We start from the raw sequence: 25,271 nt of genomic DNA, 5'->3' as shown, positions 1-25,271 counted from the left end.
CCCCAACTGAGAACTGCAACAAATTGTGCAAAGGGCAATATCTCACATATTGATTATTTGTTTATCGTATTTATATACTGCCCCATATAAAATCTCTGGGTGGCTTACCATTAAATCCCAACAATTAAATCCTAAAATCATATAAAACAAATTAAAATAACCATCAATCAAACATAAGACATTATGAACTAAAAGCCTGATAAAATAGGTGTATTTTCAATAGTCATACCGTTGTAAGGGGGCAAGCCTCCTACAAAGGGGAAATACAGCTTTTTTCTCTCTTTTTTGCAACGCAGATACGACGTTATAGGGCTGTGATGCAACAATACAATCTGAAAGAAGGCATCGGAAATATGAACAGCACCTTCCTTACAACACAGGGGCTGCGATGTCAAAGATAGTGTGCAATCTAAATAGCACCCTGGTGGGAGGTCCAACCCCGATTATTTTAATAGGTAGTGGGGTTCAGGAAGAAGGCAGCACTCTCTTAAATACTCTGGGCCCAAGCCATTCAGGGCTGTATAGGTAATAACCAGCGCTTTCTATCTTGCCTGGAAACTTGCTGGCAGCCAGGGTCGTTCATTTAAAACAAGAATAATATGGTCTCTTTACAGGAGAGAGCAACATTTTAAAATAAACTGGAATCTCTCGCTGAGTTTGCCTGGCTTGCAGCCGAAGGGAATCCTCAGCGGGGGAAATACTCCTAATTCCATTCCAGAATTGTGCTCTGTGGTTCTCAGGAATCATTCTGCTCCTCCATCCTGTTCTGGTAGCTTCTTTTGAAAAAGCCACACTAGAAACAAGAGGAAAACAAAATAAAAATCTGCATTCAGCAAAGAGGTTTTTGCCTGTTTGTAGTTGAACAGCAATACTGATGATTTCTGCTTTTTACAGATACAAAACACTGCATTGTTGCTGCTCACGTCCCTATGGATCTATGAATCCAGTACAAGACTTCATTAGCCTTTTGGGATGAGGCCATTGCTCAGTGGTTAAGCATCTGCTTGGCATGCAGAAGGTCTGAGGTTCAATCCCTGGCAGCATCTCCAGGTAGGGCTGGGGGAGACTCCTGCCTGCAACCTTGGAGAGCTGCTGCCAGTCAGTGCAGACAAACCTGAGCTAGGTGGACTAAGGGTCTGACTCAGTAAATAGCAGCCACCTATGTTTTTTTGTAACACTAGCATCCTCCGAAGGTTCTAACGTAAAGGCCTGCAAGCTTCTATACCAACAGAAGTTAGATCTATACTTTCTTCAGGTACAGAGCCTGCGGAGATCAGGCTTCTTTGGGGATGCACCCCAGCTACAGAACTCCTTTAAAGGATGATTACGTTTAGGAACATAGGAAGCTGCCACATACTGAGTCATTGACCCATCTAGTTCAGTGTAGTCTACCCAGACTGGCAGCGGCTTCTCCAAGGTTGCAGGCAGGAGTCTCTCTCAGCCCAATCTGGAGAGGCTGCCAGGGAGGGAACCTGGAACCTTCTGCATGAAAGCACGCAGGTGCTCTTTCCAGAGCAGCCCCATCCCTTAAGGGGAATAATATCTTACAGTGCTCACACATGTAGTCTCCCATTCAAATACAAACCAGGGCAGACCCTGCTTAGCTAAGGGGACAATTCATGCTTGTAGGTCCCAGCCAACGTCTGCCCTACCCACACAGCATAAGGGGTCAGCAGGTTGAAGTCAGGCAGTGGGGCCCAGACACCAGGGCTTCTCAGCTCTGGGTCCCCCAGATGTGGCCGGACTACAACATGCAATAGTTGAAGGCCAGGGATGATGGAAGTTTTAGTCTGACAACATCGGGGGACTTAAGGGTTGAGAAGTCCTGCGCCGATAGCCAGAGGAAGAATGCACAATCTCTTGTGTAAGTGGATGTGCAATCTTTTGCACAAGCAAAAGAGCAACTTGAGATTTAAGTTCACTTTTCTCACACAATGTTCTGGAAGGAGAAGTAAAGTGGCCCTTCTGTGAGCAGAAACCTGTGGGCACAAGCCATAGTCCTAACCTGACACAGAATGATTTTTAAAGCAGTATCCTAGAATGGGAGAGCGAATGGGGAATACTCACCTTATAAAGGCCGACAATGATAAAAGCCAAGAGGAAAATCCCACCAACAGAGCTTCCGATAATGACAGGGAGGAAACTGAACTCTTTCTCTCTCAGCAAAACCACAGTGATCTAATCACAGAGGAGGACGAGGACTAGTTAGAAGAAAGCTGGAAAGGGGAACTATATTCTAAAATGTCATGTCATTTGCAGATTGTGGCCTTGATTGACTGATTAAGTGCCATCAAGACGTTGTCAGCTCTTAGCAACCACATAATTAGATTCTTTCCTGGATGGCCTTAAATTGGTTTAAATGTCATAATTTCCCCTATCCCTATTTATAAAGTAAAGTTGGGTTTAGACTCCCCAGGGAAATGATGGATTTATTTTAGAGATAGAATAGTGTGAAAAAGAGGGGAAGAGATTAACAGGGAAGAGATTAAGGCCATAACACTGAATGGATCAGTTGTTTAGGTGAACTGAATGATACTAAAGAATCTTTGATCAGCTAAGATGGGATTTATATATCCTGCCTTTTTTCCATCATGGAACCCAAGGCTGCCTACATGGGTTAGTTTCCTTTCCAGGCACTGACCACACCCAGGCCTGCTTAACTTCAGCAAAATTAATCACTGGTGCCTTCCAACTTCTTCCCTCCCTGAAGAGGAGAGAACCTCCACCCCTCACTTCTGAAGTACCTCTGCTGTGTGGCTTTCTTCATTGAGGCCCACGTAAAGGTTTCTGTTGAAAAGGATTTCACGTATCACCAGCAAGTGAGTTCTGTCTTGTAAGACCTAAAGAAAAAAGGGAAGAACAGCCATATCTTAGAATTGTAATTATTTGAGATATTTTTAACTCACGCTTCAGCTAACAAGACCTCCATAAAAAATAGATTAGAACAGGAAGGGTGTCATCCTCTCCCACACCAACGGGGATGGCTATTTCTCCTCCTCCTCCTCCAGTTGGATCCAGGATTTTCACATCCTTGCATGGGAATGTTTCTCTGTGCCCCGAAGTACCATTTTCATCCATAACATTCTGTAAGCAGTTTTCTCCACACCACACTGTGAACTCTGGTGGCTCCTAATAACCCAGTTATTTGACTGTCTCAGCCTGATGTGGTGGGACTACAACTCCCATCATCCCCCAGCCACTAGGGCCTGAGTCCTTTAGAGCAGAGGTTCCCGTTCCCAATCTGTGGCCCTCCAGATTGGGGAATGTTGCTGAACTACAATTCCCATCATCCCTAGCCGCAATAAACTGTTGCTGGGAATGGTGGAGGTTGCAGTTCAACAACATCTGGATGGCCACAGGTTGGGAGCCTCTGCTTTAGAGTGACTCCCGAGTAGTACTATTGAGTAACTCAGCCTGGATGCCAGCCAACGTATTTGTATTTGGGCGTAAAGGTTGGAATATTTACCAACCACCGATACATACCGATTCACCGATACATACTTTGGCTGTCCTTGTGATTTCTCTTCTGATCAATTGTGGGTCTTTTTCTATTAAAAAAAAGCTCTCTCCTGGCATGTATGTACCTGTTGGGAATTAGCCAAAGAAAGCTTTGCTGTCACTGTCACATTCTCTCTCTCTGATGTGATAATACAGGTCACAAGTTGGTATCTGACTCCATTGATGTCCTGAAAGATAAAGTTGGGAAGGGAGGGTTGCTTCGATTTGAACTATACAATGGCAGGTTTCCAGAAAAAGGAACATGTGGTGCTGCCTTAGCCACTGGTCCATCTAGGTCAGCACTGACTGGCAGCATCACTCCAGCTTTTCAGTCAGAGGTTTTTCTCAGCCCTGTCTGAAGAGGCGACTAGGACTGGACCGGGAACCTTCTGCACAAAAAGCAGATTCTTTTCTGCTGAGTTATAATCCTTCCACCCCCATAGGAACATAGGAAGCTGCCATATACTGACCATAGGTCCATCCATTGTCTACACAGTATTGCCTACCCAGACTAGCAGCGGCTTCTCCAAGGTTGCAGGCAGGAGTCTCTCTCAGCCCTCTCTTGGAGATGCTGCCAGGGAGGGAACTTGGAACCTTCATGCTCTTCCCAGAGTGGCTCCATCCCCTAAGGCGAATATCTTCCAGTGCTCACACATCAAGTCTCCCATTCAAATACAAACCAGGGCAGACCCTGCTTAGCTAAGAGAACAAGTCATGCTTGCTACCACAAGACTCATGCTCTCCTCCCAAATATGAAGCTGTCTTAATTTGAGTCAGACCAGTGAACCATCTAGGATCAATGGATGCTATTTATTTATTTATTTAACCCAGAACATGTTAAAAAAATAAATTAAATAGGTCAGGATTGTCTATGCTGTCTGGCAGCTTCAAGGGTCCTTCTTAGCCCTACTCACAGATGTTTCCAGGGGACTAAATAGGGCTGCCGACATTTCATTGCCAGAATGAGGGACACAAGTTCCAGAATGAGAGACAGAAGTTTGTGGGGGCTGGCTGGGAGGTGTATGCAGTGGTAATCAAGAGCCTGAGTATCATTGATGTATTGTATATGTAATTGAATTATATGCTACTGAATAAATGAGGGACAAATGAGGGATGAGTGCTGTCCCTATAAGAACCAACATTTCATCCCTGAAATGAGGGACATCCTGTGTAATGAGGGACAGTTGGCAACCTTAGGAATGAACCTGGGGCCTTCGGCATGCGAGCATCAGCTCTGCCACTCAGCTATGGTGAAGAGAGACCATATGGTTGTAGCCCATGGAAACTCACACATACCAACACACGCCTCTCTGGGTTCTCTTGACCACCTTCCTCCGCAAAGGTTTCTCTTGATAACAGTAGCTAGCCACGATGATAACCAAACAGAGCTGTGCAATATAAAATAGGAGGGAAATAGGAACAACCCTCCTCTGCCTTGCTTACCTTTGCCTCTTTATGTCTGAAACTCTTCTCAGTTTTGCACATGGTGGAACTCTGGTGGAAGAAAAGAAAAACAAAGAACACACGATTGGAAGTCATAGCATGTTGACTGCATACTGTTGGCTCAGGCTCCAGAGAGGGTTATCCCACTACTGCAAGTGAGGGACAAGATGGGGAGACTGAGAGCGCGCAGTTTATGACACCCTCAGTTCTCCCACTTTGCTTCTGGTCTCTCCAGAACAGGCTTGACACAACCCTGCCATGTAGTTCAGCACGATCCTCCACATATTACTATGATATCCTCCACATATTACGATTAGATACATTTAATAGAGAATGCTTTCCCAGCCATAAGGCTTAGATACGATCCTCCACATATTACTACCATCACCACTTATGACTTCTGATATCACTGCAACGTAGATATTGCACAGCATGAGAGAATCCTGACCAACTTTATTCTCCCTGTTAAGAAGGTAGAAGTTCATGCAGCTCAGGTCACCAGGAACAAACAGATACACACACTTTCCCTGGCAGTAAACCCCACTAAAACTCACTTGGACTTCTCAAGGATTCTCTTCCTTTAGAACACAAAGCGTTGGAATAAATATTAGTTCCTTGTTAGCAGGCTTTTACGGACCTGTTTTAGTCTGTGTAAATATGCAACTTTGTGTTTTGCTAGTGATCTTGTGGAATGAGGGGGAAATGCCTTTTCTGAAAGCTGCTTTGTAATCACTTTGTTCTCATGGAAGGGGAAAGTGTCTTTGCACTGGTCAAGAAATGGTTAATAGAGTCTGCAAGTTGCCTTGCCAAATTGCGAGCTGTAAAGCCATAAATTTGCTGACCAGCTAGAGGGGGAAGAGCCCCCCTCTCCTTGTATCTCTTGAAAAAGCAAAGGCCTGTAGGCCTTGCACTTCAAGGCCATCTGAGGAAGACAGTTTCGCTTATCAATAGGCAGTAGAAATGTTTCTTTGTACTAGGGAATGCTTGTCTAACTAGCAACGATTATAATATTTGTAATATGACGGACAATGATGTTAACCAATGAACTAATTGGTTCTTTGGGGCTGAATGTTGATGCCCAGCTATGTAGTTATGCCAAAGTATAAAAACTTGTGACCCAGGCAGCTGCGCGCGATTCTCAGGTTTACCGTGAGGTACTGGGAAATGCCACCAGCGCTGGGTTAAAATAAACGGTGATTATTGCTTCCTTCAATCATCCTTGTTTGTTTTGGTTTGTGGTAACTGGGCCTCCCAGGTAACAATCTGACTAATTGCATAATTAGAATGTGTATAAATTAAACTGGAAGCACAAGTATTGATTGATTAAGTGCCGTCAAGTCAGTGTCTACTCTTACAGCACTAATAAAATCAATACAGGCAATTTAAAAAACAACAACAACAAAAACAACAACACCACACACACACACACACACACACCCCACCATCTGGGACTTCCTTCCAAAGCTGTTTTTACATTATGTTAGCTGGCTTTTATAAACTTAAAAAAAACTTTTTGTGAATATGCAACTTAGCAATTTTTGTAATTTGCTGGTGATCTGAATGACTGTAATGTAACCTAATAAAACTGAAACTTAATAGTGTGGCTAAAGTACAGCTGTGCTCTCTCTCTCTCTCTCTCTCTCTCTCTAAAAACCACAGGCCCTTCCAATATAATAAGTTATATAATGTTATATAAATAATATAATATAATATAATATAATATAATATAATATAATATAATATAATATAAATATTCGACAAAAATATGTATTAGTTCTGTGTTAACAGGCTTTTACAAGCTTAAAAAACCCGTTTTGTAACTTAGTAATTTTTTATGAATAATTGTAAAGTGTTCCAATAAAACCGAAACTTAACCATGTGGATCAAGTACAACGCATCTTTATATACTTTTAAAAAACAAACCAAACAAAACCCACCAGGACTTCCTTCCAAAAGGGAGCAAGGTGAGTCTACGATATGTACACATCTAGGTTCCCCCCGGGTGCGCCTTCTTATTGCGTCCGCAGCGCCGCCGCCGCCTCCGATTGGTTGAGCTTGGCCTGTCCTCCTTCGCTGCCGCTCCGAGTTTCGCGGCGCCAGTCCCGCGAAAACGCAGTTTCCCGCCTCGGCCCTCCTGAACAGGAAAAGGAGTGACCCGCCCGCCCATTTCCGACCTCCGCCTCCCTGCCAGGCCTCGCCAGTCCCGGCCCGCTCGCATGGAGACGCTCCGGCCGCGGCTGCTGAGGACCTACGCGGGGCCGCGGGAGCAGGGCGGGCCGAGGCTTAGGCGCCTGCCGCCCTCGGCCCCCTGGATCACGCCCCAGGCGGACCCCCGGCGCCTCTTCAGCACCAGCTCCTCCTCGGGGGCGGCCTCCTCCGCCTTCTCCCTCTCCCGGGACGACGACGACGACTCCGATTTCCAGCCTCCCAAGAGACTCCCGAGGGCCCGGAGGCAGCAGAAGCGGCAGCAGCCCAGAAGGAAGTGCAAGAAGGGGGGCAAGGAGAACCAGGTCCCACGTGTAGGGGGCAGCAGCAGCAGCCCCGCTTGCAGCACCAGCAGCCCAAGGGCCTTCTTGGCGTCCCCCACCTTGCTGTGGAAGAACGTCACTCGGCGCCCACACCAGAAGAAGAGGGGGAAGCCACTGCCCCTCATCAAGGCCTGCCTGGGGCGGGGAAGCACGTCCCCACTGCTGTGCAGCAGGCCTGAGCCGCCCCTCTTGACGCCAGTGGCAAAAGAGGGGCTGCTGCAAGAGGGAGAGGGGCTGCTGCGAGAGTGCCCCCTGCAGGGGAGCGGCCCTGTTTCGGACTCTGTTTTGTGCGTCTGCTGCTCTCAGCGTGAGGTCCTGTGGGAGAGTAGCCACGCCCCCCACAATGCCCTCTCTGAGTTGAGCTTGCTGAAGATGGATGGGGACCCAGTTGCTCAGGAGATGGGGGACAGCTTTGAGCTCTTTTCCAAGGAAGGTCCCACGGGCCTGCAGCTGAAGTATCCTCGTGAGGTTCCCAGGACGCAGCCTCCACCCTCACCGGTGTCTCAGATGTACCTCAGCTGGTCTCCTTGCTCACCCATTGCCTTGCAACCCCCTAACGTCTGGGGCAAGTCAGAAGCATCCACAGGAAACAGGAAAGGGTTCAAAATCTCACCAGAAAACTTGGCATCATCCACCCCTAACCAGCTGGCATGCCATCCTCTTCAAGCTGCTGATAAAGATGATGACCAAGAGCTGCCAGTGCCACCCAAAACAGGCATGACACCATCAATCCCGTCTCAGGGAGCTCTCCAGCTACAAGCCAGAATCTGCAATGACAAGATTGCCCTCTTTTTGCCCAGAGATCCAACGCCTCTTCCAAGCAAGAGACAGCGGACCTCTGTCCAAATGGCTGCCAGTCCTGAGAAGGCAGCTGGTGATCTAAACGGAGAGCTGTCAGAAGAGGGGAGTGACTTCAGCATTGACCACAGCAGCCCCCAGCATCAGCCTATTGTGGTTTTGGACAACCAGGTGGTGCCCAACTGGCTGGCTAGTCAATCCACCAGAAAGCGGGCCACTGGCCACAGTTCTCAGAAGAAGGGATACAACTTGCAGTCAGGTTCCTCCTGTGTCCTGCCTGAAATCTCTGGCACTCAGAGTAACAGTCAGGTGGTCCCCACCTGTAATCCTGGAGGCACTATTAAAAAAGCATGTATCAGTGGATTCAGCTGCAGCCGCTGGAGGCCACAAGGAAGAGCTAAGCACAAGAAAAAGGCAGAATGGAAAGAACAGGCTGATCCCTCTTTCCTGCAGCAGTGTCTCAAGTGGAATGAGAAAGAAGAGTATCTTCCTTTGTCTCTTCTGTCTCCAGACTGCTCCTTGCTCAGGAACTCTTCATGGTGGCACAGAATCCGTGCCTCTTTTTCCCTCCATAAGAAAAAGAAAATTCTCACTGAGGTGGAAAGTTTCAGTGTCGGCACTGCTAATACTTCTGTCAAGTCCTCTGTGTCAGAAGCCCCCAAGACCCCCTTCACTCAAAAACTGGGCTATTCCATTTGTCCTTCCTCTTCAATGGTCCTCCTGTCATCCATGACCTCTTTTTCGACTCCGGAGGTGACGCTGACAGATGCTGAAAAAGTGTATAGGGAATGCCAGCAGGAGGGACCCATCTCCTTTGAGGAGTGCATCCCCCCAGATAAGATGCAAAAGTGTGAGAAAGTTGGGGAAGGCGTGTTTGGGGAGGTCTTCAGGTCAGAAGGTGAGAGAGGAGCCGTGGCTTTGAAAATAATTCCCATTGAGGGGAGCGGCCGAGTCAACAGGGAGGCTCAGAAGACCTTCAGTGAGATCCTACCGGAGATCATCATCTCAAAAGAGCTCAGCCTTTTGGCCGATGAGGAGGCTAACCAAACTACTGGGTTTATTAGTCTGTATTCGGCATACTGTGTTCAAGGATCTTACCCTGAGCATCTCCTGAAAGCCTGGGATGAATACCATAGGCTGAGCGAGTCTGAAAATGACCGACCAGACTTCTTTCTGGACCAACAGCTCTTCATGGTCCTGGAGTTTGAGTTTGGTGGTAGCAACCTGGAGAACATGCGGACCCGGCAGCTGAGCTCCATGGCTGCGGCTAGGAGTATCTTGCACCAGCTCACTGCTTCTCTGGCCGTGGCTGAGAAGGCACTCCACTTTGAGCACCGTGACTTGCACTGGGGGAACGTCCTGGTCAAAAAGACCAACCTGAAGGAGTTGAGTTTTACACTGAGTGGGGAAACCCACACCTTTCCCACTCACGGCATCCTTGTGAACATCATAGACTACACCTTCTCCAGGTTGGAGAAAGACGGCCTGACCGTCTTCTGCGACCTCTCCACTGATGAAGAGGTGTTCCAAGGGAGAGGGGATTATCAGTTTGACATTTACCGCAAGATGAGAGAGGAGAATGAGAACAACTGGGCTGACTACTTTCCCCACAGCAATGTCCTGTGGCTGCACTATCTCGCAGACAAACTCTTGAAAGAGGTCTCTTATAAGAACAAGGTTACAACGGCCTCCATGAGGCAGGTGCAGCAACAACTCCAGCTGTTCTCCAAAGAGGTGCTTGGCTACAGAACTGCCACAGACCTACTGAACTCAAGCACCTTTTTCCACTGACTAAGCTGGGCTTGGGGTTGCAAACTGGGAAATTTTTTTTAAGGTGCTTTTTGAAACCATTTAAAAAATAATTTGGGAGAGAAGGTGTTGTTTTACTCTCCAAATGTTTTGACCATCTTTTGGGATTATGCAGAAACAGCAACACTTTTTTCTTTCAATTGTATTGGCTTATGTTTTAATGGATTTCAGCCTCAATGCGTTTTCCCCCAAAACCTGTGAATTCAACATTTAAAAGTGTTTGTTTGAAAGCATTTTAATCTAAGCCAGGGTTTCTTAACCTTGGGCCCCCAGATGTAGTTGGATTACAATTTCCAGAATCCCCGGCCACAAAGGCCATGGGGATTCTGGGAGTTGTAATCCAACAATGTCGGGGGGGGGGGCCAAGGTTAAGAAACCCTGACCTAATCTTTTCATTTGTTTTTAGCGTCTTGAAGTTTTCTTGTTTATTTTGAAAAACATTTCCAGGTCTTTATATCTTACAGTGTTTATGGCTTAAATAGCGGCTTATACAACAAATCTGTTGTATTGTTTTTATGGCTGTTTTTATATGTTTTTAACTTGATGTTTTTTATTGCTTTTTATTGTATGTTTTAATTTTTGTAAACCGCCTTGGGGTTGTTTTTTTAACGAAAGGCAGTATAGAAATGTTAAAATAAATAAATAAATAAATTTTAAACAACATTTAAAATTAAATGGTTTGTATTCAACGCTTGCATTTCCCAATCTGCTTGTTATAAATGTTTCTTTGTAACGATATCATCAACAGCTTATCCAATTACAGCTGTATTCTTAGTGTATTCAAACCAGCACCTCACTAGTAGAACTTTGAAATACAGGGGCTTGTCTTTATAGATCTCACTCAGTAACTATTAGAAGAAGAAGAAAAAGGGAGTCCTGAGAATGAAATACAGCAGTCTGGTGGTCTATTGCAGTAGGTTCTGCTCAGGAAACTTGGTGCTGAATTTTGGTGGCTGTGCTCACTAGGACCAGGGCCTGTACTTGCTTGGTGTGGAGAAAGGAGTGGTGGGGGGAGTCCATCATGAAGTCACTGCTAGCCAAAATGGTTAAGGGGGATGGACACCTCTTTCAGGGATTCTCAACCTTACAGTGCCAGTTGTTATTGGACAACTCCCATCATGCTTCAGTCATTGTGGCTGGGGATGATCCTAAGAACAGCCCTGCTGAAGGGGATTTGAGAATGAAGAACAGCCCTGCTGGATCAGGCCCAAGGCCCATCTAGTCCAGCATCCTGTTTCACACGGTGGCCCACCACGATGGGAGTTGTAGTTTAGCAACATCTGGGACCCTAAGCAGTGTTCCCCATAACAGGGATTCTCAGATGTGATTGACTACAATTCCCAGCATCCTCAACTGCAATGGCCTTTGGCTGGGGATTGTGGGAATTGTAGTCCACATCTGGAGGTCTCTGTTACAGGGAGCACTGACCCCAAGGGCGAGAACCCCCAGGACATGGTGAGCAGGAGGCTTTATCAGAAGCATGGTGAAGGAAAGAGTCCCTGCAACAGAAAAGCAGGTGGAGGGGGCCCAAGGCATTTTAGGAGATAAACGGCCTTCTTCTGAAGCAGATCCTTAGTCCAAATTTGCAGATGATAGCAAACTCTTTTGGGTAATGAAATCCACAATGGATTGTGGGAGCTCCAAAAGGATCTCCAAACTGGGGGAGTGGGCATCAAAATGGCAAATGCGGTTCAATGTTGGCAAGGGTAAAGTGATGCACACTAGGACGAAAAAAACCCAACTTCAAGTATACGCTGATGGGATCTGAGCTGTCGGTGACTGATCAGGACAGGGATCTTGGGTTGTGGTGGACAGCTCGTTGAAAGTGTCAACTCAGTGTGCAGCAGCTGTGAAAAAGGCCAATTCCATGCTAGGGATCATTAGGAAGGGGATTGGAAATCACACTGCTAATATTATAATGCTCTTATACAAAACTATGGTGCGGCCACACCTGGAGTACTGCGTACAATTCTGGTCACCACACCTCAAAAAAGGGAATTGTAGAACTGGAAAAGGTGCAGAAGAGGGCAACCAAGATGATCAGGGGCGTAGAGCACCTTTCTTATGAGGCAAAGCTACAACACCTGGGGCTATTTAGTTTAGAAAAAAAAGACAACTGCAGGGAGACATGATAGAGGTCTATAAAATCATGCATGGTGTGGAGAATGTGGGTAGAGAGAAATTCTTCTCCCTCTCACATAACACTAGAACCAGGGCTCATACCATGAAATTGACTTCTGGTCGGTGACCGTAACAATAAAGACTGACTGAAATTGATTGCCAGGAAATTTAGGACCAACAAATGGAAGTCCTTTTTCACACAACGCATCATCAACTTGTGGAGTTCTCTGCCACGGGATGTGGTGACAGCCAACAACCTGGATGGCTTGAAGAGGGGTTTGGATAACTTCGTGGAGGAGAGGCCTGTCAACGACTACTAGTTGGAGAGCTATAGGACACCTCCAGCCTCGGGGGCGGGGTGCCTCTGAATACCAGTTGTGTGGGAGTAACAGCAGGAGAGAGGGCATACCCTCCACTCCTGCCTGTGGGCTTCTAGCAGCATCTGGTGGGCCACTGTGTGAAACAGGATGCTGGGCTAGGTGGGCCTTGGGCCTGGTCCAGCAGGGCTGTTCTTATGTCCATCTAGCTCAGGAGTGTCTGCACTGACTGGAAGCAGCTTCTCCAAGGCGGCAGGCAGGAGTCTCTCAGCCCTACCAAGAGATGCTGCCAAGGATTGAACCTGGGGCCTGCTGCCTGCAAAGCAGATGCTCTGCCACTGAGCTCCAGCCCAATCTTGTAGGAAGCTGCCTTCTACTGAGTCAGACCCTTGGTCAATCAAGCTTGGTATTGTCTACACTGACTGGCAGCAGCTTCTCCAAGCTTTCAGGCAGGCGTCTCTCCCAGCCCTACTGGCAGATGCTGCCAAGGATTGAACCTGGGGCCTTCTGCCTGCAATGCAGAGGCTTTGCCACTGAGGACCCATTCTCTAAGGCAAGGTCTCCCAACCTGTAGTACTCCAGATGTTGCCGAACTACAATTCCCATCACCCCCAGCTACAACTTATGGTGGCTAGGGATGATGGGAGTTGTAGTTCAAACACACGAATACCTTATGGCAGACAGCACTTGCAGACAGCACCCCTCTAAATGCAAACAAGAGGACTCTGCTTAACAAAGGGGACAATCCATGCTTGCTATCACTAGATCCGTTCTCCTCCCCCTTGGCTGGGCTGTGCCCTCCTAGGGGCTGGTGGAGTCACCCCATGGGGGAAGTAGTGTCATGCAGTCACAGGTGCACTCTTGCTTGGGTGAAAGGGAATGCTAGAAAACCATTACCTGCGACCCCAACGCTGTCTTGACCCTGGCAACCAGGTGCGTGTCCACTAAGACCGGGACTCAGCTCGGCTCCGAACTGGTTCTTCCCATTGATCTGTAAAGGGGAAACGAGGCTATTATTATTATTGATGATGATGATGATGTATATTTTCTATCCTGCTCTTCCTCCCAGGAGCCCAGAGCGTTGTACTACATACAGTGGTCCCTCGACTTACGAACTACTCGACAACCGAATTTTTCGACTTACGAAAGGAAAAAGTGGCCGCACGCTTACGAATTTTTCGACATCCGAACGGAAAACCGTTGGTGGTTTTAGATGCGGTTTCCTCGACTTACGAATTTTAGATGCGGTTTCCTCGACTTACGAATTTTGATAATGTGGTTGTTGCCCCATGGCGAGCAATGCTCCTCAGGAGTTTGCAGAGTTTGCGGAGTTTGCATTTTGCATGCCTTTAAAGTGCACTTGATAAAGAGTTTTGCACATAAAACTGGGTGTCTGGGTCTTTTTCCTAGGCTCCGGAACGAATTAATCAGTTTCCAATGCATTCCTATGGGAAACCGCTTTTCGACTTACGAACTTTTCGACCTACAAATGTGCATTCGGAATGGATTAACTTCGTAAGTTGAGGGACCACTGTACTTGAGTTTCTCCTCACAACAACCCTGTGAAGTAGGTTAGGCTGAGAGAGACGTGACTGGCCCAGAGTCACCCAGCAAGTCTCATGGCTGAATGGGGATTTGAACTCGGGTCTCCCAGCACTCTAACCACTACACCACGCTGGCTAGGAACTGGCCTTGGGCACCCTCGGTGAACTCGGGCCCAAGGGGACTGGGTTTGTACCTACCTTAAATTCAAAGCGTGCGCTCTGAGGGGATCTTTCATGCACACTCACGTACACCCGTTTAGATGGCCTGCAGACAGATACAAAAAGCGGGAGGCAACTTGATGCTGGCGAAGCAAAGTGGGTCGGTGTTCCAGGGGGTACTAGGAAAGGGACAAGTACCCCCCAAAAGGTTATCCGTGCACTCCTGGCCCCCCTCAGGCCTGGCAGAGGGCAGAAAAGGTCTAAGGACACACTGGGCCCTCTTCGGTTTAGGCCGAGGGTTTTCCTTCCCTGCAATCCCTTTGCAGTAAACCTTTTGAGAAGGGATGCTTCCATTTGAGGTAAAGCTCTTGGCGGGCTATAACGGTTTTCTGGCGTTCTCAGAAAAGCTGGTGCCAATTCCTCTTGTCCTTTCGCTGCATTTTAAGGGGCAAGGCAAGATTATAAGTGCCCAGTTTTGTTTGGTTTTTAAATGGGGATAGCATATGCCTACCTCACAGGGTTATTGGGAAGGCATGCTGAGATATCCTATACATGGAGTGACCAGGACACCCAAAGAGCAACATAAATGCTAACTGCCACTACCGTTTCTCGCCCAATGAGGTTTTAAGGTCCTAGGCTTGGATCCTGGGAAGTTGGACTACAACTCCCATAATCCCCAGGCCACTGTGGCTGCTAATGATGGGAGTTGTAGTCCGACATCCAAGGACCCAGGTTTGCGAACTTGTTAAGAGAATATGTTGGCTGTAGATTTTAACCAGGTTTTTAATCAAGCCTTGTTAATATTAGATCAGAGGGTTGGTTCTTCATGGTCATGCAATGGAACATAGGAAACTGCCATATACTGAGTCAGACCATTGGTCTATCTAGCTCAGTATTGTCTTCACAGACTGGCAGTGGCTTCTCCAAGGTTGCAGGCAGGAATCTCTCTCTTAGAGATGCTGCCAGGGAGGGAACTTGGAACCTTCTGCTCTTCCCAGAGTGGCTTCGTCCCCTGAGGGGAATCTCTTCCAGTGCTCACACATCAAGTCTCCCATTCAGATGCAACCAGGGCAGACCCTGCTTAGCTATGGGGACAAGTCATGCTTGCGACCACAAGACCAGCTCTCCTCTTCGGTGGAAGGGACCTGTTGGGTTTAGGCTGTTTCTGAAGGCGACTTACCTGCTGAGGATGGCAGTGAGGGCGTATTTGACATCAACAGAGTGCTTTTTCACCAGGGCTGTGCTATTCCTGTTGATGCTGTTAAAACAAGAACAACATTTCTTAGCTCTCTCAGTGCCTACTTCGGCTTTGCCAGCTTATAGCAGGCTAATCTGGCTGTTGCCCACGGATGCTGCAATAAATGTAATGCTTCTCTTAGGCAGTGGTCAGCAGCTGGCAGCCACTGGGTGAAATCCGATCTCTAGGATGTAATAGTAGTAGTATTTGGGTTGCTCGCAGTTAACTGAGCAAAGAGGCGCCTTTTCAAAGTGGTGATTCTCTTCACTGAGCACGGGGAGAGCAACCGGCCCTATCCAACCCCGGCACAGCATCCTTCCAGTGGCTGTTGCTGGTATCTATCTTGGTTTTTTAATTTTGATTTTTAAGATTGTAAGCCCTTTGGGGACAGGGAACCATCTGGAGAACGCAGAAAGTCTCAAGTTCAGTCCCTGGCAGCATCTCCAGGTAGACTGGGAAAGACTCCTGCCTGAAGCCTCAGAGCCGCTGCCTGTCACTGTAGTGTAGACAATACTGAGCTAGATAGACCAAGGGTCTGCTCAGTCAGAGGCAGCGTCCTATGTTCCTATCTTATTTATTGTCTCATTTTTCTGTTTTGAGAACTTTTGCTGAAAAATGGCCTATAACTATTCCTAGCAGCAGTAGTGGTTAGAGTGCTAGATCAGGACCAGCCACTGCTGAATTTTGGGTTACGGCCATTTGACCCACGAGTATACCCCTTAGGTTCTGGCAACCTCCAGCGGGTTCAAATCCCCATTCAGCCATGAGACTTGCTGGGTGATTCTGGGCCAGTCGCTTCTCTCTCATCCTAGCCTACTTCACAGGGTTGTTGTGAAAGAGAAACTCAAGTATGTAGTACACCGCTCTGGGCTCCTTGGAGGAAGAGTGGAATATATAGTAAATGTAAATAAATAAAAATGCTTCCATCTGCATTTTACTTACTTGGTAACATTCACCGTGACATTGGCCAAATTGCCAGGGAACCTTTTCCCGTCCACTTGCCAGGTCACTGAAAAATTGGCCTGTGATGCAACGGAGGGAGATTAGGTTAGGAGGATGAGAGAGGGGAAAGCACCCTCCAATCATGCAGATTCTACTCTTAAGCTTTGAATCAAGGATTGGGTTAAGCCAGGGTTTCTGGCTTGGACCAGAACCTTGGAGAAGCCGCTGCCAGTCTGTGTAGACAATACTGAGCTGAATGGACCGATGGTCTGACTCAGTATATGGCAGCTTCTTATGTTCTCAGATTGAGTCCCCAGGAGCAGGTCTTGAATAGGCAACCGTGTGAGGGCCAAGGTGGTTTCCCATCCAAACAGACCTTCTGATTCTCCTCTAGTTTCAGTCAACACTTTCCTGCTGCAAGGTTCCTTCTGAAAAAGTTTGTGGACATTCCGTGATGTCACAACAGCCCAGCCAATGGCCAGGTAAGGGTGGACAAAAACAGCAGGCAGAAGTCTGTTTAAGGGGGAACTATTTGTGCATGAAAGATCACAATCTCTGGTTTTATAAGCTTGGATGGTGACTTACTGTTGTGGTCTCGAACACGGGATGCCCAACCTTGCAGCTCAGAGATGAGAGCAGGGTGGCCGCTGATTTAGGGGCATCACAGTCGACGACTGTAGAGGAAAGCTGCAAGAGACACACACAAGAGTCCTCCTCACTCAAGGCACAACACCACTCTTAAACCTCTGTGAAACAGGTAACTGGTGCTGCTAAGGAAATGGATAAGCAAGGTCCCTGATGGATGCCACTGATATTTGGGGCGATATTGTTTATGCCGACTTCTGAGTGGCATCAGGAGGAGATGGAACTGGACAGAGAATTGTTGGAGGGATTGAAGCTGGCCTCAGGTCTCAGGCAGGGAGGGTGAGCAGAAGGCTGGGGACAGGATTTCCCAAGCTTAGGTTCTCAGACGTTGGACTACAACTCTTATCATCCCCAGCCACTGGGGATGATGGGAGCCGTAGTCCAACAACATTCTGGGGACTCAAGCTTGAGAGCCCCCCCGGCGCTTGGAGGAGAGGCCTCCCAGCCAGGGTTGGGGGCCAGGAGAAAGAGGCAGCCTACATTATCGAACTACTCACCAGCTGAAGAAGAGTTTGGAAAGGGATTAACTCAAATTGTATCCCATTTTGAACCCCACTTGGTACCCTATCAGAGATCAGAAAAAGCACCTGCAGCAGTTTCCTGCGTTGGGCAGCAGGCTGGACGAGAAGACCTCTGAGGGCCCTTCCAGCTCTGACATTCTTCTACATTGTACGATTCTGTGGATTGTCTTGCTGGATATCACCAAGAGCCCCATGGACCCCAGCATTCTGCCTCCAACCGCAGCCTGCCCAAGGTCTCTGGGAAGCTTGGAAGCAAGGCTCCAAAGAGATGGCTTGATTTGCTCCAAGCCTCTGGTATACTGCCCTTGCACATGGAGGTTCAGTATGGCCATCACAGCTAAGGCGCAGCTCCCTGGATCTCATCTCAAAGGGCCCGTCCTTTTCACTCTAGCTTCCCCCAAAGGGAGTTCCTTCTCCATCTCTTGGTCGCCTCACCCCACATTCCTCCTGCTTCCTCTCGCTTTAAAATTTTCGGGACTGCATGGTAGTGGTTTTTATTCATTGAACAGCAGCCAAAGGGTTTGGAGACCAGAACTGTTCCTAAATGGAGCCTCACCTCTTGGACGTTTTTAAAAAGCAGGTTGGTAAGGTACTCCAAGACCAGCCAGGTCATGTAGGAGCTATCTTCGCTGTTGCCGAGGAAGATGGTCAGCGTCAGGTCCTTGGTGTGGCCTGCCACCAGGTCCTTTCTGTAGCAGCACACAAGGACGTTCAGAGACTCAGGAGGCAAGCTTGCTGTATCCAGATTATAGCTCCCTAGTAGGCAAGGCCCATAACTGACCGGGCAAAGTCATTTTGAGTGGATTACACTTAGAGGCAAGTTCAGGAAATTGAATATAGGCAATAGAATGTTTTATTAAAGGGCTGGGGAAAGGGAAGTGAAAGAACCAGTTGAAATGTATGGGATTTCAACTTCAAACCTTCATTTTATGGACTAATGACCACATATGAATCCTAGTACATTTGCAGCTGCTTCTTTTGGGCATAGTGCGCAAAAGATTTTAGGGCTCTTTTTAGCCCTATCGCAGACAGTGAAAGAATAACCATGTCGTCGGCATATAGAAGAAGTGAGATATGACGATGTTGGGCATGATGTCCTTTTTGAATTATTGATCTGAGTGTGAGGAATCTGTTCAGAACAGTTCAAATGTGAGGATTATATATTCAAAATTTCTGCTCCAAAATAATAAAAAGTTAAACTCCACCCCCAGCATATTCTGTTGTAAAAAGTTCAGCTAATTTCCGTGGCAGGATTGTGTATGCAAAATTTAGTATCTGCAAGTAACTGGGAAATATTAATTTCTGTCACACAAACAAACTCTTCAAAATACATCATAGATGAGCCAGGCCCACAAATTTTGGCCATCGGTACCACCTCAGCGGGGGGGGGGGGGATGAGTGCCCGTCATGATTTTTGCAGAACTACTCCGTTATGTTACTGCCACAAACACAAGACCAGTTGCCATGTTGTAATCTGTCAGGGAAATTAGCAGAAGACGAAATGGATTGTCTTGATATTAAAAGAAATGTTGGCTAGCCTTCTGAGCCAAACTTTGTCCTGAAGATACTCCAGGGAATGGATTTTGGCTTCACCTGCTGTATCCCATTTATTGCTGCCTTTGGAGTCACAAAGGATATAAGAACAGCCCTGCTGGATCAGGCCCAAGGAGGCCCATCTAGTCCAGCATCCTGTTTCACACAGTGGCCCACCAGATGCCTCTGGGAAGCCCACTGGCAAGAGGTGAAGGCAAGCCCTCTCTCCTGCTGTTGCTCCCCTGCAACTGGGATTCAGAGGCATCTTGTCTATAGCCATCAAGTGACTTCTGAATCAAGCTGCCAAATGCACCAGAAGCACATCAGAGACTCACACTGCTTGAAGGGTCAAACTCAAGTGTGGTGTACAGGCCGTCTTCTCCTTGCAGGCATCTTCGTAGGGCAGCTGAAATTTGACATGGGTTGAGTCAAGGGAAGGTGTGTGATCTTCCCTGCAAAAGGTTAAGCTGTCAGCAATGCATGTAACTCAGCCTTTCCCCTTAAGGAGACCAGATGGAAAGTTGGCCAAGGATCCTGGACCCTTAATAAATGCACAAGGTGTGAATTTTTGGTGGGTACAACTTTTCTTCTCCCCCCTGCATGAGAAGCCGTACCTGTCAGTCCTGCTTATACACAACAGCACGGGGTGCACAGATCTGCTTTGAATTCTGGGCCCCAAATTTAATCCAGGTAGGGCAGGGGATTACTCTTGCCTGAAACCCTGGAGAGCATCTGCCAGTCAGTGTTGGCTGTGCTGAGCTAGATGGCCCAAGGGTCTGACTCAGCAGAAGGCAGATCCCTGTTCCCAAAGTTGCATTCTGTTGGGACCCCCAGCTTCTCTACCCTCCACACCCCAGAGAGAAAGAAGGATGGTGCCAACTTCTCCCCACATAACCTAGTGTGTTGGGGGTGGGTGGGTGGAGTACCCATCTATGTGGGGGGGGGGGCTTGGTGTGTACAGACAATAGCCAGAAAAATTTCTCCTTAACCTTTGCGACTCAGAGACACACTGGGGTACTCCAGCCAGAAAGAAATGATCCGAAGCCGTGAAGGCCACAGTAACAGCACATATCTCATTACCTGAACATACAGCTCAGATCCTTGATATATATCGAGCACAGGCAGGGGATGGCGGAGATCATGATATACAGGGTCATCAAGCAGCTGGTAGCCAAGTCGGAGGACGACACTCGAGAAACAGTCGTAGACGCACGGCTGGGAGGAGACGGAAACGTAAATTGACAGCTGAAAGCAACCTGGGTCTGTTAGAACTGCCTTCCTTTCTTCCTCTTCCTGCTTTCTCTCTCCATCAGCACCAGAATAAGCCTATAAGCATCTCCTGTTGGTCCTAAGCATTTGGTATCCCTTGGACATGGACATCCTGTGAACTGCCCGTGGACATGGAGGGTCTATTTCGCTGGAGTGTCCAAAAGCCTTTGATAGACCTCTCCCCCTCCTCCACAAATTCGTCTTTGGCTCAGACACCGAACCTGATATCTGGGGGATATACGGGTGACTCACAGTTGCGCTGAAATTCTCTTCCTTCCCACACTTACCAAAATTTGGAACTGCAGTTCAGAACACACAGGTCCCTGGTAGAAGATCTCCCTGGTGGCAGTGGTGGCGTGGTCCTCAAACTGTGCTCTTTTCTTATCCATCTCGACATCCAAATCCAAAGTGTAGCGAATGTGGAGGTTCTGCATCCCTAGAAGGAGCCAAGGGAACAAGCCTAGTAAGAAAACCAGCAGCCCCTCAAGATTTCGGAATGCAGAGAAGACACATGGCCCTCCTGGTGTGTCCCCCCGCCCCAAACGCTTGTTGATCATGAGTTTGCCTAACATCTCAGTTCCCCCCTGAACCTAGAGGGAGCTTGTACAAGCCCTGCGATCAGACAGTTGTCTTGTCGCCTATGGTGAATTAAAAATGGCCTCCAGGTGATTAGACAAAGGGCATCTCCTTATTTATTTATTTATTTTATTTATTGACATTTATATCCCACTCTTCCTCCAAGGAGCCCAGGGCGGTGTACTACATACTTAGGTTTCTCCTCACAACAACCTTGTGAAGTAGGTTAGGCTGAGAGAGAAGTGACTGGCCCAGATTCACCCTGCAAGTCTCATGGCTGAATGGGGATTTGAACTCGGGTCTCTCCCGTTCCTAGTCTGGCACTCTAAAGTGCCTATAATGCAGGGTCTTTATGGTCTTGTCCTGATCATGACTCATTTTACACATCTCTGAAGTAAACTGATCTGTTTGAGTTACAGGCGACTGGCACTGAAACTGGGGCCAATGTCAGACTGACTGGCATGAAGCCTCAAGACCACTTATTGCAAAACAGGAAAAATTGGCCCTGAATCTGCCACAGGACAGTAAACATCAGGGGAAAGAGAGGGCCTCAGGAAACTGTGGAAGATCATCGGAACATAGGAAACTGCCTTCTACTGACCCTTGGTCCATCTAACTCAGTTTTGTCTAGATTGTCAGTGCCTTCTCCAAGGTTACAAGCAGGAATATTTTCCTTTCTGGAGATGCTGCCAGGGAGGGAAATGGGAACCTTCTGCATGCAAGCATAAAGGTGCTCTTCCCAGAGCGGCCCCATCCCGTGAGGGGAGTATCTTACAGCCCGTACATGTGGTCTCCCATCCAAATGCAAACCAGGGTGGACCCTGCTTAGCAAAGGGGGCCATTCATGCTCACTACCAGCATTCCACCCATCATGCTTTATGGCTGCTATGATCTTGTAATTGCCTTTGGTGAAAATCATGGTGTACTGTCCTTAATAAAGGTATATCCTAAGGCTAAGAGAGAGAATGTGGGCGGATGAGAAAAGTGTGAAAGGTGTATGAGTGATTCAAGGAAGGAAGGGGAAGATTTATTATTTATTTTATTTATTAATTTAACGTATTTCTATACTGCCCAAAACTTACGTCTCTGGGTGGTTTACAAGATGGGAACCACCGGCTGAGGGAAGAGGCAGAATGTGACAAGCTGGTCTTGTGGGAGTAAGCATGAATTGTCCCCTTTGCTAAGCAGGATCCACCCTGGTTTGCATTTGAATGGGAGACATGCGTGAGCACTGTAAGATATTCCCCTTAGGGGGCGGAACTGCTCCGGGAAGAGCATCTAGGTGCCAAGTTCCCACCCTGGCAGCATCTCCAAGATAGGGCTGAGAGAGACTCCTGCCTGGAACCTTGGAGAAGCCGCTGCCAGTCTGTGTAGGCAATACTGAGCTAGATGGACCGATGGTCTGACTCAGTATATGGCAGCTTTCTCTGTTCCACCCCAAAAGGAGCAAGGGGACTCCTCTCCTGGAAGGGCCCATGTCCTAAGAGACCCCCGAGATGGCAGACAGCCAAAGCCTGACACCACTGGACTAACCCACCCTGATGGTGAATGTGGCTGGGGATGATGGGGTTTGTAGTCCAACGGCAGCAGGAAAGCCTTCCCTGACCACCTCACAACCGAGTTAAAAAGCCAAACTTTGCCGAGATGCAAGCCTTATGCACGGCGGCAGCAAAAGACTCAGTTCCCAGGGGGAGAAACGATTTCCCTTCTCTGTGTACCAACATCCAGTTCAGGATAATTAAACCCTGCTGCTGAGCAGGCCCTTGGGGACCCTTGTCGTGATTCACCACACTCCTCAGTTTGCCAGCTGCTGGATTCATTTGTCACCTGCGTTTCCATTACCTGGCTGGCTGGCCTCGAGAGAGTCCGTTCTGCCGAAGCACACTTGGGCCGTAATGAGACAGCTGTTGTAGAAATTGAGTATTTGTCCTGGGGTGAACTGCGCAGCTGGGACCAGCCGAATTACTGGTCTGGAGCTAGGAGAAGGAGAAGAAGAGTAACCGGTTTGAAGAAGAAGAAAAAAGCCAGCATCCATGCAGAAAGTTCTAAAGAGAACTCGTCCAGGAGCGAGGGAAGGCAACAAGCCAAAATCTCTAGCCGAGGAGAGCTCAGCACTGCATGAGGCAGGCTGTTCCACTGCCTAGAGATTTCTATATTAAGCGGTATAGACATTTAATAAATAATAATAATAAATAAGGGGAGACATGATAGAAATGATGGGTTGAAATGGCAAGGAAGCCATCAGGACAGAGAATTATGGGAGCGGGAGTCCAGCAAAATCAGGGCACTCAAGGCTGGGACCCTCTGCTCTGGCCCAAGCCTCCACTCAGAGCAGGGATCTGTGACAGTATCCCAGCAAAACGGCTGCCCCGCCTCTGTCTGGAAAATCTTTCACCAAGGAGAGCTCAGCCCTGCATGAGGCAGGCTGTTCCACTGGCCAACAGCTCTCACAGTCAGGAAATGCCTCCTCATGTCTAGCCTGAATCTGCTTCCTTGACATTTCACAGATTATTATTATTTATTTGATTTCTATACCGCCCTTCCAAAAATGGCTCAGGGTGGTTTACACAGAGAAAGAATAAATAAATAAGATGGATCCCTGACCCTGAAGGGCTCACAATCTAAAAAGAAACATGAGATAGACACCAGCAACAGTCACTGGAAGTCCTGTGCTGGGGGTGGAAGCCACACAGGAAGCCAGTGCGGAGTCCACTCAGTTCTGGAAGAACAGAGCCCTTACCTCGTGATCCAAACGATAGACGTAAACCTTCCCTTCCTCCCCATGGATGTGGAAAAACGGGGCTCCAACCAGCAGGCGGTCTGTGGACCCATCTTGGTCGATGTCCAACGGGCAGAGTTCAGACCCATAGTAAGAGCCCAGCTGAGGCCATGGAGAGGAGAGAAAGAATCTCCCAGGGAATAAGATGGATTTTCTGCCAAACACATCACCCCTTCTTCCCTGATGCTGGCAATGCAGAATTACGTCCTCTCTCCCCCCTTTATTAAAGTCGACCTCAATGTCCCTCCCCGCCCCCAAATGTTGAAGGGAGGAGAGCTGGTCTTGTGGTAGCAAGCATGACTTGCTCCCTTAGCTAAGCAAGGTCTGCCCTGGAAGACTAGAAGTGTGAGCACTGTATGAAATTCCCCTCAGGGGATGGAGGCGCTCTGGGAAGAGCAGAAGGTTCCCAGTTCCCTCCCTGGCAGCATCTCCAAGAGAGGACTGAGAAAGACTCCTGCCTGCAACCTTGGGGAAGCTGCTGCCAGTCTGGGTGGACAATACTGAGCTAGATGGACTCAGTATATGGCAGCTTCCTATGTTCCTATGAAGGCAAATGAGATTTGCCTTTAAACATCAACACTTGGGGGTTCCCATTGTCAATCAAAACAGCCCTGTTTAAAGCATTCTAGGATTCTGTGACCTCACGATTCCCTTTCACACAGGCGCACGCAAGCCATGCTGAGTACCTCTACCGATCTTCAGTTCCGATTTTACCCACTACTAGAGGCTTTGATTTAACCCACTTCAAAAAGCAGCAGCGTTCCCAGGGCTATATGACAGAGCGCGGCAGACGACTGTCTCCCTTTCAAAGGGCAGAGGGTGTGAGACAGCATTAGAAGCAGTCACTGAATCACTCACTCATTGACAGGCGTCTCACTTTGAGTCATGGTGGCAGGTGAATCGTGAAACCTTTCATGCCTCCAAATGCCACCATGTCGCATCCTGAGAGGACGCCTGGCATTGCCTTGCCCAATACCAGGTGACTGGGGCCAAGGCCACACCATGAGCAGGAGAGGCACCTCGCCCTGAGTGTTTCCAGAGTGCAGGATCGGCAAAGCATCTGAGGGAATCCCAAGGGCAGACTGGCCACCGCCCCATACAGACAGCCCTTCAGGTTTCTGTGTGCCCCCCTGGAGTGATCTTGCCCAGAGGTGCTCTTAGCCTTGGACTTCTGGGCCGAAGTCTAGGGCCTCCAAACCCCCTTTGCTTGGGGATCATGGGAGTTGTAGTCAACACACCATCTGGGAATCCCTGTTAGAAGGAACACTGCTCCAAAGGCCTTTCGGTCCAGGCTCCACAATGACCGAGGTGCACCTCTGATCTTGCCCTCTGTGCACACACCCGGCAGGGACTTTGTGCCCAATAAATAAGAGCAGAGAAGCAGAACACCGGCCCAGCCCTGCCAGTGCATACCTGCTCTCCTTCAAGAGTTTGCTTTAAACGGCCTCCTTCAAACACCATCACTATCCCGGTCATGCCGTGCCGAGGGCCGCCCGTCACGATCATTGCTCCCTGTCCTGTGTTTACGGCGCCCACGCTGTACCCTGGGCAG

At 48.2% G+C, this 25,271-nt stretch overlaps 2 protein-coding genes across 2 annotated transcripts; one reads left to right on the top strand and one right to left on the bottom strand.

The window, feature by feature from the left end:
• Positions 1-195: 195 nt before the first annotated feature.
• Positions 196-25,259, bottom strand: LOC128336028 (integrin alpha-E-like). Its single transcript, XM_053275115.1, has 17 exons — positions 25,133-25,259; positions 23,681-23,821; positions 22,783-22,916; positions 20,652-20,800; positions 20,176-20,310; positions 19,431-19,501; positions 18,119-18,251; positions 16,982-17,083; positions 16,397-16,476; positions 15,398-15,475; positions 14,257-14,323; positions 13,412-13,505; positions 4,942-4,992; positions 3,585-3,686; positions 2,745-2,840; positions 2,068-2,178; positions 196-793 (listed from the first exon to the last, which is right to left on the bottom strand). The coding sequence occupies exons 2-13, from the start codon at positions 23,806-23,808 to the stop codon at positions 4,970-4,972; spliced, it is 1,194 nt and encodes a 397-aa protein (XP_053131090.1). The 5' UTR covers positions 23,809-23,821; positions 25,133-25,259; the 3' UTR covers positions 196-793; positions 2,068-2,178; positions 2,745-2,840; positions 3,585-3,686; positions 4,942-4,969.
• Positions 6,976-10,739, top strand: HASPIN (histone H3 associated protein kinase). The gene has a single exon (XM_053275114.1). It carries the CDS (start codon positions 7,158-7,160, stop codon positions 10,056-10,058), a length of 2,901 nt encoding a protein of 966 aa, XP_053131089.1. The 5' UTR covers positions 6,976-7,157; the 3' UTR covers positions 10,059-10,739.
• Positions 25,260-25,271: the final 12 nt, after the last annotated feature.

The sequence above is a fragment of the Hemicordylus capensis genome, chromosome 12 (genome assembly GCF_027244095.1).
Source record: "Hemicordylus capensis ecotype Gifberg chromosome 12, rHemCap1.1.pri, whole genome shotgun sequence".
In the NCBI taxonomy this organism is placed as follows: domain Eukaryota; kingdom Metazoa; phylum Chordata; class Lepidosauria; order Squamata; family Cordylidae; genus Hemicordylus; species Hemicordylus capensis.
The sequence above is the reverse complement of the archived record's forward strand: the minus strand, read 5'-3'. Positions and strand labels throughout refer to the sequence as shown.

Coding starts and splice junctions, on each gene's coding strand:
- HASPIN (XM_053275114.1), top strand. CDS start 7,158: ATGGAGACGCTCCGGCCGCGGCTGCTGAGGACCTACGCGGGGCCGCGG.
- LOC128336028 (XM_053275115.1), bottom strand. CDS start 23,808: ATGGGTCTGAACTCTGCCCGTTGGACATCGACCAAGATGGGTCCACAG. Junction 17,084..18,118: donor TTTTTAAAAACGTCCAAGAG/GTGAGGCTCCAT, acceptor TGTCTCTTGCAG/CTTTCCTCTACAGTCGTCGA. Junction 14,324..15,397: donor CTCACTGCCATCCTCAGCAG/GTAAGTCGCCTT, acceptor ATCTGTCTGCAG/GCCATCTAAACGGGTGTACG.